Source organism: Capricornis sumatraensis, chromosome 8 (genome assembly GCF_032405125.1).
Source record: "Capricornis sumatraensis isolate serow.1 chromosome 8, serow.2, whole genome shotgun sequence".
NCBI classification, from domain to species: domain Eukaryota; kingdom Metazoa; phylum Chordata; class Mammalia; order Artiodactyla; family Bovidae; genus Capricornis; species Capricornis sumatraensis.
In genome coordinates, this window is record NC_091076.1 from 92,552,105 (window position 1) to 92,565,678 (window position 13,574).

Sequence of the window (13,574 nt, forward strand, 5' to 3'; positions counted from 1 at the left end):
ATTCCCTATCCATCACAGTACTGCCTGCAATGGCTGTAAAGAACAACTGCCCACCACCTTTGTTCTGGCCCTGAGGGTGTCCCTTGATACAACATCCGCCAGAAGAGGCGGTGCCGCAGCCCACCTGACTTTAGTTGTGAACTGGACACCGGTCTTGATGACTAATGGCCGGTCAGGATGCATAGGCATGCAGGGCTGCCGCTCCACCACGAAGGCACTGGAGGGGACAGAGAAAGGCAGTGGGTCACACAAGATGCAGTGGGCTGGTCCCTGTCCCGTTCCTCGGAAGTCGAACAAGCTCTCGTTGAAGAACATTGGTGGGGGAGGTGATGGGGGAAACAGGCAACGGCTCTATGTTACCTTTTCATTAAGTTTCTAAACAGCTCCACGATTCTCTCCTCCAGCATTGGCCGGTGCTGTACAATGGGGTCCCCTTTGTAGCTAACCTTCTGCTGCAGCTCCTCCAGTTTCTTAATTTGTTGGCGGGTCTGAAGCTGAGATTCTGCTAACGAGGTTATCCTGCCAATAAGATAAGGATGTTCTCGGTTACCTAAGTGGTTGTATATAAATGAGCTGGAGAAGGGGAAGGGAATAATACCACAGGTTCTCTCATGCAGTCATCCGACATAAGAAAGGAGCATTTTTTTCATTATGGGAATATATGAGTAGCGTAACATTGACCATTTCTAAATACACAGTTCAGTGGCACTAGATTAGAAAAGGGAAAATTACTTTGCCCTTTTTTTTTTTTTTTGGCCATGCAGCATAGTTTGCAGGATCCCCACCAGGGATTGAACCCCGGTCCTGGCAGTGAAAGCAGCAAGTCCTAACTTTGGCCTGCCAGAAGAGAACAGCTACCCACTCCAGTATTCCTGCCTAGAGAATTCCATGGACAAGGAGCCTGGCAGGCTACAGTCCATGGGGTCACAAAGAGTTGGACACAACTGAGCAACCTTCATTTCACTTCCTAAAAGTTTACTTTTCTAAGAAGGAGGCAGACACAGAGGAAGACGTGCCAAAACTTACACCACTAGGAGTGAGGTAACCAATGGAAAGTTAACACATTAGAACACGAAATATGGGATTTGGTGCTCACTTTCTTCAGCCTAACTTGTTTTTGTACCAAATGTGAGTACTGGGGAAACGCAGGATATCTGACAGCCCAAAAAGATAGGTTTGAACAGCTCTGTCCCTCACTGTCTATGCAAGCTTGACCAGGTCCCTTCACCCTCGTGGGCCTTGATGTCCCCTTGCCTGAGAGACAGGGTTGAACTGCACGATCCCCAGGAGCCCTCATCTTCCATGGATGACTGGATGTGACATTATGTTTCCAAATATTGATAACATGCATACAGAAAAAGTAGACAGGGAGACAAAGGCTGATTAAGTCTGCCCCCAAGGAGGGAGAATATCAGTGGCTCTCTCTGATGGTCCCCCACTAGTTTAGTAAAGACCCCAAAGAGACAGAGTGGAAGGCAAGGGGTGGAGAAGGACAGCACCAGGACTCCTGAGCTCACAGACTCCCTTCTGGCACCTACTGGGTTGGCCAAAATGTTTGCTTGGTTTTCCCATAAGATGTTATGGAAACATCTCAATACATTCCTAGAACTTATAAGTTATTTGGTTCCCTGATTAGAAAGCATTTAAAACTGCTTTCAATCAATGAGCAAAGCTCAGGGTTAGTTAGATGAACAAACAGGCATCTCATGTAGAGCTATCTTAAATTTCCAATTTCACGCTCTGTGTATCCTGGGTCAAGGTCAAGTTTCTCCCAGTTTAAGCTGCTACAACATATTGAGTATCAGGGCCTTGGACATCAAGGGGGCTCAATCAAGATTTTCTGAGTGAATCAAAGTAAAAGAAGAGCATATAAAGAATGACCTTACAAATGTGAAATGTATAGATTTCTATCTTTATATGTGTATATATATAATAAACATGTAGATTTCGATCTTTGTATGTATATATATAATAACAGATGTCTGGAGTGACGGTCACCAAATGTTTAACTCTAAGCACTTCTGCATGATTTGATTTTTAAAGTCTTTTCTGCTGTTTATTAACTTTCTGTATTTGAACGTTTTTCTCTTATAAAGAGCACATGTCATTTGAGAGTCCTAGAGTAACTAAACTTTAAAATTTAGTCTATATGTTTAAAAAAAACCCCAAAACTTTAAATTAGCAAAATATATTTAAAATATAGCAAACATAAATACATTTTCATTTAAAAAATTGTCCAAATAAAGTAAAAAGCTTTAACCCTTAGACTAAATTTGAGTATGTTGAAATCCCCACCCCTGAAATACAGTATGTGCATGCTTAGTCACTTCAGTTGTGTCAGACTCTGTACGATCCCATGGACTGTAGCCTGCCAGGCTGCTCTGTCTATGGGATTCTCCAGGCAACAATACTGGAGTGGGTTGCCATGCCCTTCTCTACTGAAATACAGTAGCAACTCTTCATGCAGCTCTGACCATAATTTAGCACAGCTCTCTGAAAAGAAAGGGGAAGCTTCTCTTCTCTGTCATACCAGTTTTCTAGCCGATCTAGGCAGATGTTGGGAGGGCCTCCAATGCAAGCAATCTGTTGTCGCCTCTTCCAGTCTGCCAGTTCTTCATCCGTGAGAGTTTTCTGCACATACTCCATTGCTGACAAAAGCCCCGCCAGCTCACTCACGATGCTCTGGTTGGAAACCAAAAAACAAAGTCAGAAAACATTCCCCCAGACCGTCTCTAACCACAGACCGTCTCTCTTTGGTCAATTCCGAGAAGGAACTGATTAGGAAACAGGCAAGTTCTTCCCGGAGATGCCCAATTCCCAAAGGTGAGTGAGCCAGGCATGGGGCGGGGGTCCACTGCTCTTACGCGCCGCATCTGGTCCAGGGCAGTAAGCATCTGTTCCAGCTGCTGCATCTTCTGCCTGGTCACCGACTGGTTGTTTCCATTCAGATCTTGCATGTCTGAGAAGGAAGGAGAACCTCCGTGAGCTGAGCGAACACGCCTAGCTTCAGTAACTGGGCTTCCCTTAACTGCCAGCAGCCCCTGAGCGCCCCCTCCCCTGAGTCTGAACTCAGAGTCAAGACGAGCCAGCTCTGAGACTCCAGCAACACAAACTCACTTTATATGGGGGATTTTAATGTCTCTAATATGCACTTGCCTCCTTGACTCTTGAGAGTTTTATAGTTGAAATCGAAATCATCCTGGAGATTCTCTACCACTTTCATCTTCTGTTCTAGATCCTGTTTCAAACAAACCAACCAAAACAGAAGTAAAAACAAGGACTGCCCTCGGGAGAGAGAAAAGAAAGTTTCTGAGTAGGATTAAAATAAAGCCACAACCTCACAAAAGCTACACATGGGACCCACAGGCCACTTCCCCAAGAAAAGGCTTCCCGCCCAAGACTTGCTTTACCTGGACACGCTTGCGGACGTCCTGCAGGTGCTGCTCCAGCATCTGCTGCTTCTCGGTCACCACGGCGGCTGTGGGGTGGTTGGCCTGGCCCCCTTGCTGCCAAGACAGGGAGCATGTGCACATGAAAGCCGGAAATAGCAGGAGAAGAATGTCCTTGTCTGGTCTCCATCTCCTCCATGACCCTTCCTGCTTGGCCTGAGCTGCTGCTGCCGCCACTGTGAGGAGAGGAGTGGTCCACGGCACCCACTGCTCTCCAGGGGCTGTCAGCGCAGGCCGAGAAAGCTCTCGCACTTTTCCTTGTGTCCTTGGCTTTTTAACCTCGTGGTGGTTTAGTTGCTAAGTTGTGTCTGACTCTAGTGACTCCATGGACTGTAGCCTGCCAAGTTCTTCTGTCCATGGCATTTCCCAGGCAACAAGACTGGAATGGGTTGCCATTTCCTTTCCAGGGGATCTTCCTGACCCAGGGATCGAACCCACATCTCCTGCACTGGCAGGCGGATTCTTTACTGATTAAGCCACCAGGGAAGCCATACTATAAACTCACTCTATGTACTTCACTCAGAGACCATATGTTGAGCTAAGACACAGTCCCTACCTTCAAAAAACTCATTCTAGGTAAGGATATATACATATGTGTATATATATATATAAATAAAATCAGGACAATTTATGAAAGCAGATGCTGGATGCCTGTTTAAATGTACAGGGGGAGGGGGACTTCCCTGGCAGTCCAGTGGTTAAGTATACACACTTCCACTGCAGAGGCAAGGGTGTGATCCCTGGTTGGGAAACTAAGATCTCGAATGTCATGCGGTACAGCCACAAAAGAAAAAAAGCATGAAGGTTTTTAACACATTTCGGTAGAATAATAAAATTCCTAATCAAGAGATAGCATCTCGGGGGAGAAGGGAAGGTGCTGGCTGGTGCCTCGAAAAGGTTGAACAGCACATGCAACTTACAAATAAGTTTTGTCAAAGGAATAGGACATTAAAGACCACATAAAAGGTGCAGTGACCAAGTCAGTGTGGCAGAAAAGAGAGTCCAGTTTCCCAAACGAGAACTTTTCAATGGTCTTTGACTCACACTGAGCTGCCAGATATTCCTGGCTCTGTATTCTGTAATCTCTCCAATGGATCGCTGGTGCCACTGGCTCCAGTCAAGCCCCAAAGTTGATCCCTTTGCCTCTAGTCTCTCTCACTTCCAATCTGCTCTCTCACACTGCCACCACAAGTCTCCAAAGTAGATTGAAACACGCCACCGTTAGAGGGAACTATTCTCTCCTTTTCCACTGGACCCTGTCCAAGCCCACAGAATATAAACTTCCCTTAGAAGTCCCAGGAAGGCGACCTCCACCCTTACATAATTCTTTATAGGACAAGTGACTCATCCAATTAGTGAGGTCAGGAGAAAGACTGCCCACACAGAGATCTTTGAAGGCCCAGCCCTTAAGCTGGTGGCTCTCTCCCACTCTTGCCTTCCCAGGGCACACCTAGGGCAGGAGCCAGGGCCTGGTTTTTAGAAGTAGTTCTAGGGGCCTATGTGTCTGAGTTCAGGGGGTATCAGCGTGTGGTCTCTAAAGCTCCAAAAGGATGGCTGCGGCAGTGCTGTCCTGCAAACCCAGTCTCTCACCCCAACACCTGACTCAGACAACAGGCATCTACACAACAAGCACCTCCTGTACAGCACAGGGAACTATAATCAACATCTTATAACAACCTATAATGGAAAAGAACCTGAAGACGAAACTGAATTACTCTGCTATACATCTGAAACACTGTAAATCAACTATGCTGCTGCTGCTGCTGCTGCTGCTAAGTCACTTCAGTCATGTTCAACTCTGTGCGACCCCATAGACGGCAGCCTACCAGGCTCCCCAGTCCCTGGGATTCTCCAGGCAAGAACACTGGAGTGGGTTGACATTTCCTTCTCCAATGCATGCAAGTGAAAAGTGAAAGTGAAGTTGCTCAGTCGTGTCCGACTAGCAGCGACCCCATGAACTGCAGCCCACCAGGGTCCTCCGTCCATGAGATTTTCTAGGCAAGAGTATTCGAGTGGCTTGCCGTTGCCTTCTCCAGTAAATCAACTATACTTAAATATAAATAAATAGTTTGGGATTGGCAGCTACATTTACAATGGATAACCAACAAGGACATACTGTATAGTGCAAGGAACTCTGTTGAATATGATATAATAGCTTAAATGGGAAAAGAACTTGAAAAAGGATACATGTATGAAGTGAAAAGTGAAAGTGTTAATTGCTCAGTCATGTCCAACTCTTTGCCACCTCATGGACTATAGCACACCAGGTTCCTCTATCCCTGGAATTATCCAGGCAAGAATATTGGAGTGGTTAGCCATTCTCTTCTCTAGGGGAATCTTCCCAACCCAGGGATTGAACCCGGGTCTCCCTCATTGCAGGCAGATTCTTTACCTTCTGAGCCACCTGAAAAGCCCCATATATATATACATACATACATACATACATACATACATATAACTGAATCACTTTGCTGTACTTTGTTAACAATACTCCAATATAAAAATAAGAAGTTTAAAAAAATTTTTAAACACACAAATAAATAAATAAAAATAAAGCCTCTACAGTCATCCATCCAAGTCATGCTTTCCAAGCCCTGTTTACCAACAATACAGCTGATTGTTCCATCTGGAGTCAACTTCCTGGTCTGTTCCTTTTTCTGGAAAATTTTTTCTGTATATTTTGGCTGCGTCACATGGCATGTGGGATCTTCACTCCCTGACTAGAAATTGAACCGGTGCCCCCTGCACTAGCAGCGAGGAGTCTTAACTACTAGATCACCAAGGAAGTCCTCCCAGGTCTATTTCTAAATTGGTACTGCACTAAAAGAAGCAAAACAGATGTGATCAGTTATCACCCACAGAAACGGTGCCCCACTGCTTCCAGGTATAAGCATCTCAGCCCAGCACAGACAGCTCCCTGTGCTTCAGTCACCGCAAACTCCCCAGCCTTCTCTGCACACAGGAGGTTTCCACACTGACTCCCCGCACCCTGTCTACTCAGCCTAACTGTGTGCATGCATGCAAAGTTGCTTCAGTCGTGCCCAACTCTTTGTGACCCTCTGGACTGTAGCCCACCAGGCTCCTCTGTCCATGGAATTCTCCAGGCAAAAATACTGGAGTGGGTTGCCATGCCCTCCGCCAGGGGATTGTCCCAGGGATCGAACCCGAGTCTCTCATGTCTCCTGCATTGGCAGGCAGGTTCTTTACCACTAGTGCCACCTCACTCAGACTGGCACAGCTGAACTCATTCACTTTCAAACTCAGTACAAATGTTTTTGCTCCATTGTGAAATCTTATTCAACTTCCTGAAGTTCCTCTACGTTCTTCTCACTTGAAGTGTTTGTGCACCTATTACCCAATTAGATAGATGAGCCTTGGGAGACAAGAGACCACATCCCACTAGTCTCCCAGGGCTTTACCCACAAAAGACAGGTGGGAATATGCCAGACGATGTCAACAGACAAAACAACAGTGAGACCTGGCTTGAGCTAGCTCTGCAGCATGGGGCTGCAAACTTTTTCTCTAAGGGCCACACTGTAAATTTTTTTTGGCTTTGTCGGTTACGCAGTCTCTGTCGTAAATACGCAGCCCTGCCATTGCGGCATGAACAGGGCACAGGTGAACGTGTGGCTGTGTTCCAAAAACACTTCATTTGCAAAAATACACAGCATGGGGTGGGAGGGGGATTGGAAGGAGAGGATGGGATGAATGGAGAGAGTATCAGGGACACATATACACTATCATATGTAAAATAGATAGCCAGTGGGAATTTGCTGTATGACTCAGGGAAGTCAAACTAGGGCTCAGTGACAACCTAGAGGGCTGGGATGGAATGGGAGGTGGGAGGAAAGCTCAAGAGGGAGGGAACATATGTACATTCATGGCTGTTCCATGCTGATGTATGGCAGAAACCAACACAATATTATAATTAGCCTTAAATTTTAAATAAATAAAGAAAAAAACAAATAACACAGCAGGCTGGATTTGGGCCCCGGGTATTGGTTGCCAGCCCTGATCAACACAATTGGGAACATCCTTCGGACACTTCCTGCTTTTCTAACTCCCATGGTAAGGTAGAGCCTCTATCCAAATTGGCTTAAGTTGATTATTTTTATCCTATTGAACAGTAATGCAAACATAAAAGTTCTCCACAAACAGCAAACCCTAGTGATGCACAGACAAGTGCCATCTTCTAACCTCCCTTACTTCAGAGTCTTGAATGATGAGTATTACCCCCTCACCTGCATCTGAGTATACCAGCTTTCTACGTAAAATTCTTTGGTGGAGGGCCCTCCCTGGTGGAACAGGGGTTAAAACTCCATGCTTCCACTGCAGAGGGCACAGGTTGGCTCCCGAGTTAGGGACCTAAGATCCTGCATGCTGTGTGGTACAGCCGAAAAAAAAAAAAAAATTCTTCAGTGGGTCCCATTTTGTACAGACTTGATGGTAATAATGGCAGCAGCAACAGAAAACAGTTAACATTTATCTTGCATTCATGTGCCAGGTCCTGTTCTATGCATTTTACATGTAGGAATTAATTTAATTATATGAAGTCAGTACAATTATCTTCCCCAATGGAGGAGAAGAGAGCAGTTTGCCTAAGGTTACACAGCAAGTGGTGGAGCTCCGGGGTTCACATACAGGCAGTCTGGCCCCAAGTGCCCTGTGGCAAAACTGCTCTTCTGAGGCCAAACTGAGGCATGACTAATAGATTTTCACGATATGGCTCTCTGACCACCTTATCTTCCTTTACCCAGTCAGATGCTGAACTTTCTACACTTCTCCCAAGAATACGTATGTTTCTGATTCCCTGTTTGAACATGATCATCTTTCTGCCTCTCTTTACCATCTGCCTGATGCTCATCTGATAAGCCTCGAGTCTCAGTCTGACCTCTCCTCTCTCCTCGATGCCTTCTCCAATTCTCTCATTAGACTTAGATGTTCTTTCTTCTTTGTTCCTGCTATATTTTTGTCTTTTTTTTTTTTTTTAATTATTCATTTGGCTGTGCCTGGTCTTAGTTGCCAGGTGGCACTGATGGTAAAGAACCTGCCTGCCAAAGCAGGAAATGTAAGAGACGCAGGTTTGATCCCTGGGTCGGGAAGATTCCCTGGAGGGGAGGCACAGCAACCCACTCCAGTATTCTTGCCTGAGAATCTCACGGACAGAGGAGCCTGGTGGGCCACATCCATGGGGTCACAAAGAGTCGGACACGACTGAAGCGACTTGGCACACAGCACGGTCTCAGTTGCGGCACGCTGGATCTTTTTGTTGTTGTACACAAACGCTCAGTTGCAGTATGTGGGATCTAGTGCCCTGATCAGGGGTTGAACTCGGGCCCCCTGCATTGGGAGCTTGGAGTCTTAGTCACTGGATCACCAGGGAAGTCCCCGTTTTTGTCTTTGAAAAGAAAAAAAAAAAAACTGCACACTCATGTTCACAGTAGCATTACTCACAACAGCCAAAAGGTAGAAGCTGCCCAAGTGTCCACTGGATAAACACAATGTGATATAACCACACAGTGAATAGTATTCATCCTTTGAAAGGAAAGGAATTCTGGATAAACATGCTACAACATGGATAAACCTTAAGGATGTTATGCTAAGAGAAATAAGCCAGTAAAAAAGGGCACACACGGTATGTTACCACTTAAATGAGGTACCTAAGACAGACAAATTCACAGAGATGTCACTTTGCCAACAAAGGTCTGTATAGCCAAAGCTATGGTTATTCCAGTAGTCATGCAGGGATGTGAGAGTTGGACCATAAAGAAGGTTGAGTGCCAAATAATTGATGCTTTTGAACTGTGGTGCTGGAGAAGACTCTTGAGAGCCCCTTGGATAGCAAGGAGATCAAACCAGTCAATCCTAAAGGAAGTCAACCCTGAATTGGAAGGACTGATGATGACGCTCCAATACTTTGGCTACCTGATGTGAAGAGTCGACTTGTTGGAAAAGACCCTGATGCTGGGAAAGATCGAAGGCAGGAGGAGAAGAGGGCGGCAGAGGATGAGATGGCTGAATGGTATCACCAACTCAATGGACATGAGATTGAGCAAATTCTGGGAGACAGAGAAGGACACAGAAGCCTGGCATGCTGCAGTCCATGGGGTCGTAAAGGGTCGGACATGACTTAGCAACTGAACAACAGCAACAAAGAACAGTCAAATTCACAGAGACAGAAAGTAGAATGGTGATACCAGGGGGAATGAGAAGTTATTGTTTAATAGGTATAGAATTTTAATTTTGCAAGATAAACAAATTTCTGGACAAGTACGACAATGTGATGAACTTAACACTAATGAAACTATATATTTAAAAATGGTTAAGAAGGTAAATTTCATGTTGTGTGTATGCTACCATAATTTTTTTTAAAGAAGGGAAAAAGAAAAAAATATTCCCCAATTAGAGGTTATTAAAGAAAACACCTCAGGGGAATTTCCTGGTAGTCCAGTGGTTAGGACTTTGCGCTTTCTCTGCAGAGGGTGTGGGTTCAATCCCTGGTTGGGGAAATAAAATCACACAGGCAGCATGGCCAAAAAAACCAATCAGCCAAATAAACAAAAAAACCCTCAGGGAAAATAAGAAAGTCTCCTGTAACCAACAATATCAATGCTTTGGCACATATCCTTCTGGGGCTTCCCAGGTGGCTCAGTGGTAAAGAATCTGTCTGTCAATGTAGGAGAGGCGGGTTTGATCCCTAGGTCAGGATGATGCTCTAGAGAAAGAAATGGCCAACACACTCCAGTTTTCTTGCCTAGGAAATCCCATGGACAGAGGAACCTGGTGGGGCTATAGACCATGGGGTTATAATAACAAATATCCTTCCAGACATTTTTTCACATGTATCAATAACATATGCAGGGGATGGGGGAAAATTAAAAAATAAATAAATAAAATAAAAAATAACATATGCATATCATGTAATTTATTTTTCCTGTTATGAAGCTGATCTTCCATTACATCTTCATGTAATGAAACGTTATTGTTACTATTTATGAGACCTACTGATTCTTAAAATATTTACCTTGAACACAATCACCTTTCTGAACTCTTCTTAGTTCTAATAGTTGTGTTGTTTTGTTTCATTTAAAGTTTGTCTGTTACTTTCCAACATTTACACTCCCTTTTTCTGTCTTATTACATTGGCTTGATCTTCCAGAAAAATATCAGTGGCAAGAGGCACCCTCAATCTTGTAACTATTTTAACAATATTAGTGTTTCACCATTGTGTATCATATTTCTGACAAATTTTCTTTTTTTTGTTGTTAATTTCTTTACTTTTTAAAATCTAGAATGGACACTAAATTTTGTCATCTAACAAAAATACAATTTTTCTTCTTTAATTTACTAATTTAATGAATTACATTAACAGACTCCCTAAAAAATCCTAACCATTTTAAATTTACTCTGTCTTTTAGGTCTTGATATTAGCATTATTTCAACCTCATAAAATAATTTGTATTTACACTGTAGTTTAGGTCTTGATATTAGCATTATTTCAATCTCATCTCTTTTTCCCCTACACTTTGGAGGAGTTTAATGATAATGGAACAATTTGTACCACAAAGGTTTGTTAAAGCTTCTAAACTATCTGGCCTATTGGGTTTTTTGCTGGGATACAGAGTGTAATTTTTTAAAGTCTTTTTCAATATATTTTTTATGGTTAAATCAACTTTTTTCATCTTTTTAAATATATTTTAATAATTTGTATATTTTTTACTAGCTTCCCAGGTGGTGCTAGTGGTAAAGAATCCGCCTCCAATGAAGGAGGCATAGGAGAGAATTCAACCCCTGGATCAGGATGATCCCCTGGAGCGGAGCATAGCAACCTACTCTAGTATTCTTGCCTGGAAAACCCACTGCATGATAAAGTTGTTTGATTTTCTGTTTCACACCACAACCTCCTCTAGAGCAGGGGGTCATAATAACTAGCACACAGTAGGACACACATAGATATATAAGAGATTAGATGATCTAGAGAGATGGATATGACTATCATATATCAATATGTGGTCCCTCAATGGGCCTGTAGGGTCATATAATCTCTATTCCCTAAGTTAACTGTATCTTTAGCTCTAGGGAGGTTATTCTCAAACTTAATAATAAAGAGAAATACATATGAACTTGAATGACTCAATCCCAAACCACCCCCAAGGTGGCTCCCAAGAAGAGTCCATTGTCATTCTTCCTGGGGCAAGTGTGAACAGTTACAGCGTTTGGGGAAAGCAACCCAGAACTATCTATAAAATTTTATATATTTTACACACACACACACACACCCCCACCCCTTGATCTAACAATCCCACGCCTAGAAATCTGTAATAGAGAAAACACAGCATAAATATATTAAGATATATAGGGAGGTACTGCACTAGTCTTTTTCATGGAGGAGAAAAAAAAAACAGAATGAAATGAAGTCTATTGAAGGGACAATAATAAATTATGTACTACAGAATATTACGCAGCAAATAAAATGAGTTAGCTTTAAACTGCTCGACTTAGAAGGATTTACATGATGTAATTAAAAGAATGCAAGATGTGGAAAAGTAAACCAATTTAAATATAATGTGTGTGCATGTGTTTCCTATATAGGAGCCTGGAGACAGTTATGAAAGGGTATATTCCAGACTATTAATGTTGGTTTCCTGGGAAGACAAAATGGACAGAGGAGCCAGTGACCTTTCAGTTCTTAAAACTTTCTTCCTTGTAATTTTCTGTAATGTTTTATTAAATAAAGTCTTCCTTAAAAAGGAGAATGTATTTTATATGCTGAGAAAGTTATTTTTACTGTACAAAACCCCCAAACACCCACGATTGTGGAGGTCAAAAGGCAAGGACATCTTCGTACACGTGAAGGAAGCACATATTAACAGCGCTTGCTTCTTCCCAGGCCTCACCTGGGCTGCAGTGGCTGCAGTTTGGAGGAGGCGGGACTCTTCCCACAGGCAACGGGCCACAATTCGGGCAATCTCCATTGGCTTCTCAAGGTATCTGCTCTGTAAGTGAGGAGACAAAGAGAATGAAAATCAGCAGCAGCTCAGGAGATGTGGACCGAACTTTGCTAACTTAAAGCTAACTTCCTCATAAACTAGGGAAAGTGTTACATGTACTACATGGAACCACAGAGCATCAGAGCCTGGCTACAGTCAGTAGGAGAAGAAGTGACGGAGAAGAAAGGCAATCACGATGAGCAGTACTGCAGTGAGAGTAGGCTTGGTTGTCTGTCTTTGGACAGTGAGTTATCCTGGTCTTACAGGGGGATGACTTTGTCAAGGAGTATCCAACTACGGTGTCCAAGCCTTTGACACTGAAAAGTAAGAGCCATCTTCCTAGTCATCTGAACTTGTTACAATCATGTTATTAGCATACTAACATAATATAATTAACATAAAAATCACATTATTATTTCAATGAACCAACCAAGTAAACTTCAAGCAATAATACTCAAAGGGCTGGTAACTTCTCCTTGGATTTAAAGTACAAGATAGGTTATTAATTAACCAAGTGAGAAACAAACATTTTTCAGGAAAGAAAGCTAAAACCCTTCTCTGCAGGTTCAGTTTCTCCTCACACCTGAAGGAACTGCTTGATTCTTCGCAAATTGTGCTGATAGAGAACATTGGACTCTTGCAGGAAGCGGCTATACTGTTGGTCAATTTCTCCCAAGAGATTATGAAACACCAAAGTTGCATGTGATTCTTTGCTGGCCGCATATGCCCTAGAAAAAGGAAGATAAAGACAAAGAATGATTCTGAAACCTACACACATACACACGCTCACACACGCACAGGCATGCACTCGAAATCACCATCAAGGAGGGAAAAACAAGGCAAACCTGAAGCTTTAACCCACTCACCATTTTAGATACATCTTACTCAGCAATCATAAAAGTCACTGATTTTAAAATTACCAGCAATTATTTTGGATACTATTACTACGACTGTCATAGTTCTATATTTATCAAATTTTGAATGATCAGATATGCTGTTTTCCTTTAAATTCTCAGTCAACTCTATGGTCAGATTTTCAGTAGCAAATAACCAATCCCAGGTTAGGATGGCCTATTTCCAACATCTCTGAATTACCTCTCCAGCCCCTCATCAAATTCTGGAAAAACTAGGTCAT

At 43.1% G+C, this 13,574-nt stretch overlaps 1 protein-coding gene across 4 annotated transcripts in view; it reads right to left on the reverse strand.

Annotated features, from left to right (window-relative positions):
* The window catches only part of STAT3 (signal transducer and activator of transcription 3), a 74,383-nt gene that overhangs the window by 17,172 nt on the left and 43,637 nt on the right, over nucleotides 1-13,574 (reverse strand). For all 4 annotated transcript variants that reach the window (XM_068976312.1, XM_068976310.1, XM_068976311.1 and 1 more), the window contains exons 3-10: nucleotides 13,023-13,167; nucleotides 12,347-12,445; nucleotides 3,411-3,506; nucleotides 3,157-3,238; nucleotides 2,865-2,959; nucleotides 2,531-2,682; nucleotides 361-519; nucleotides 125-217 (exon numbers count right to left, since the gene is read on the reverse strand). In XM_068976312.1, the coding sequence (XP_068832413.1) occupies nucleotides 125-217; nucleotides 361-519; nucleotides 2,531-2,682; nucleotides 2,865-2,959; nucleotides 3,157-3,238; nucleotides 3,411-3,506; nucleotides 12,347-12,445; nucleotides 13,023-13,167 (921 nt within the window). The remainder of the gene's footprint in view (nucleotides 1-124; nucleotides 218-360; nucleotides 520-2,530; nucleotides 2,683-2,864; nucleotides 2,960-3,156; nucleotides 3,239-3,410; nucleotides 3,507-12,346; nucleotides 12,446-13,022; nucleotides 13,168-13,574) is intronic.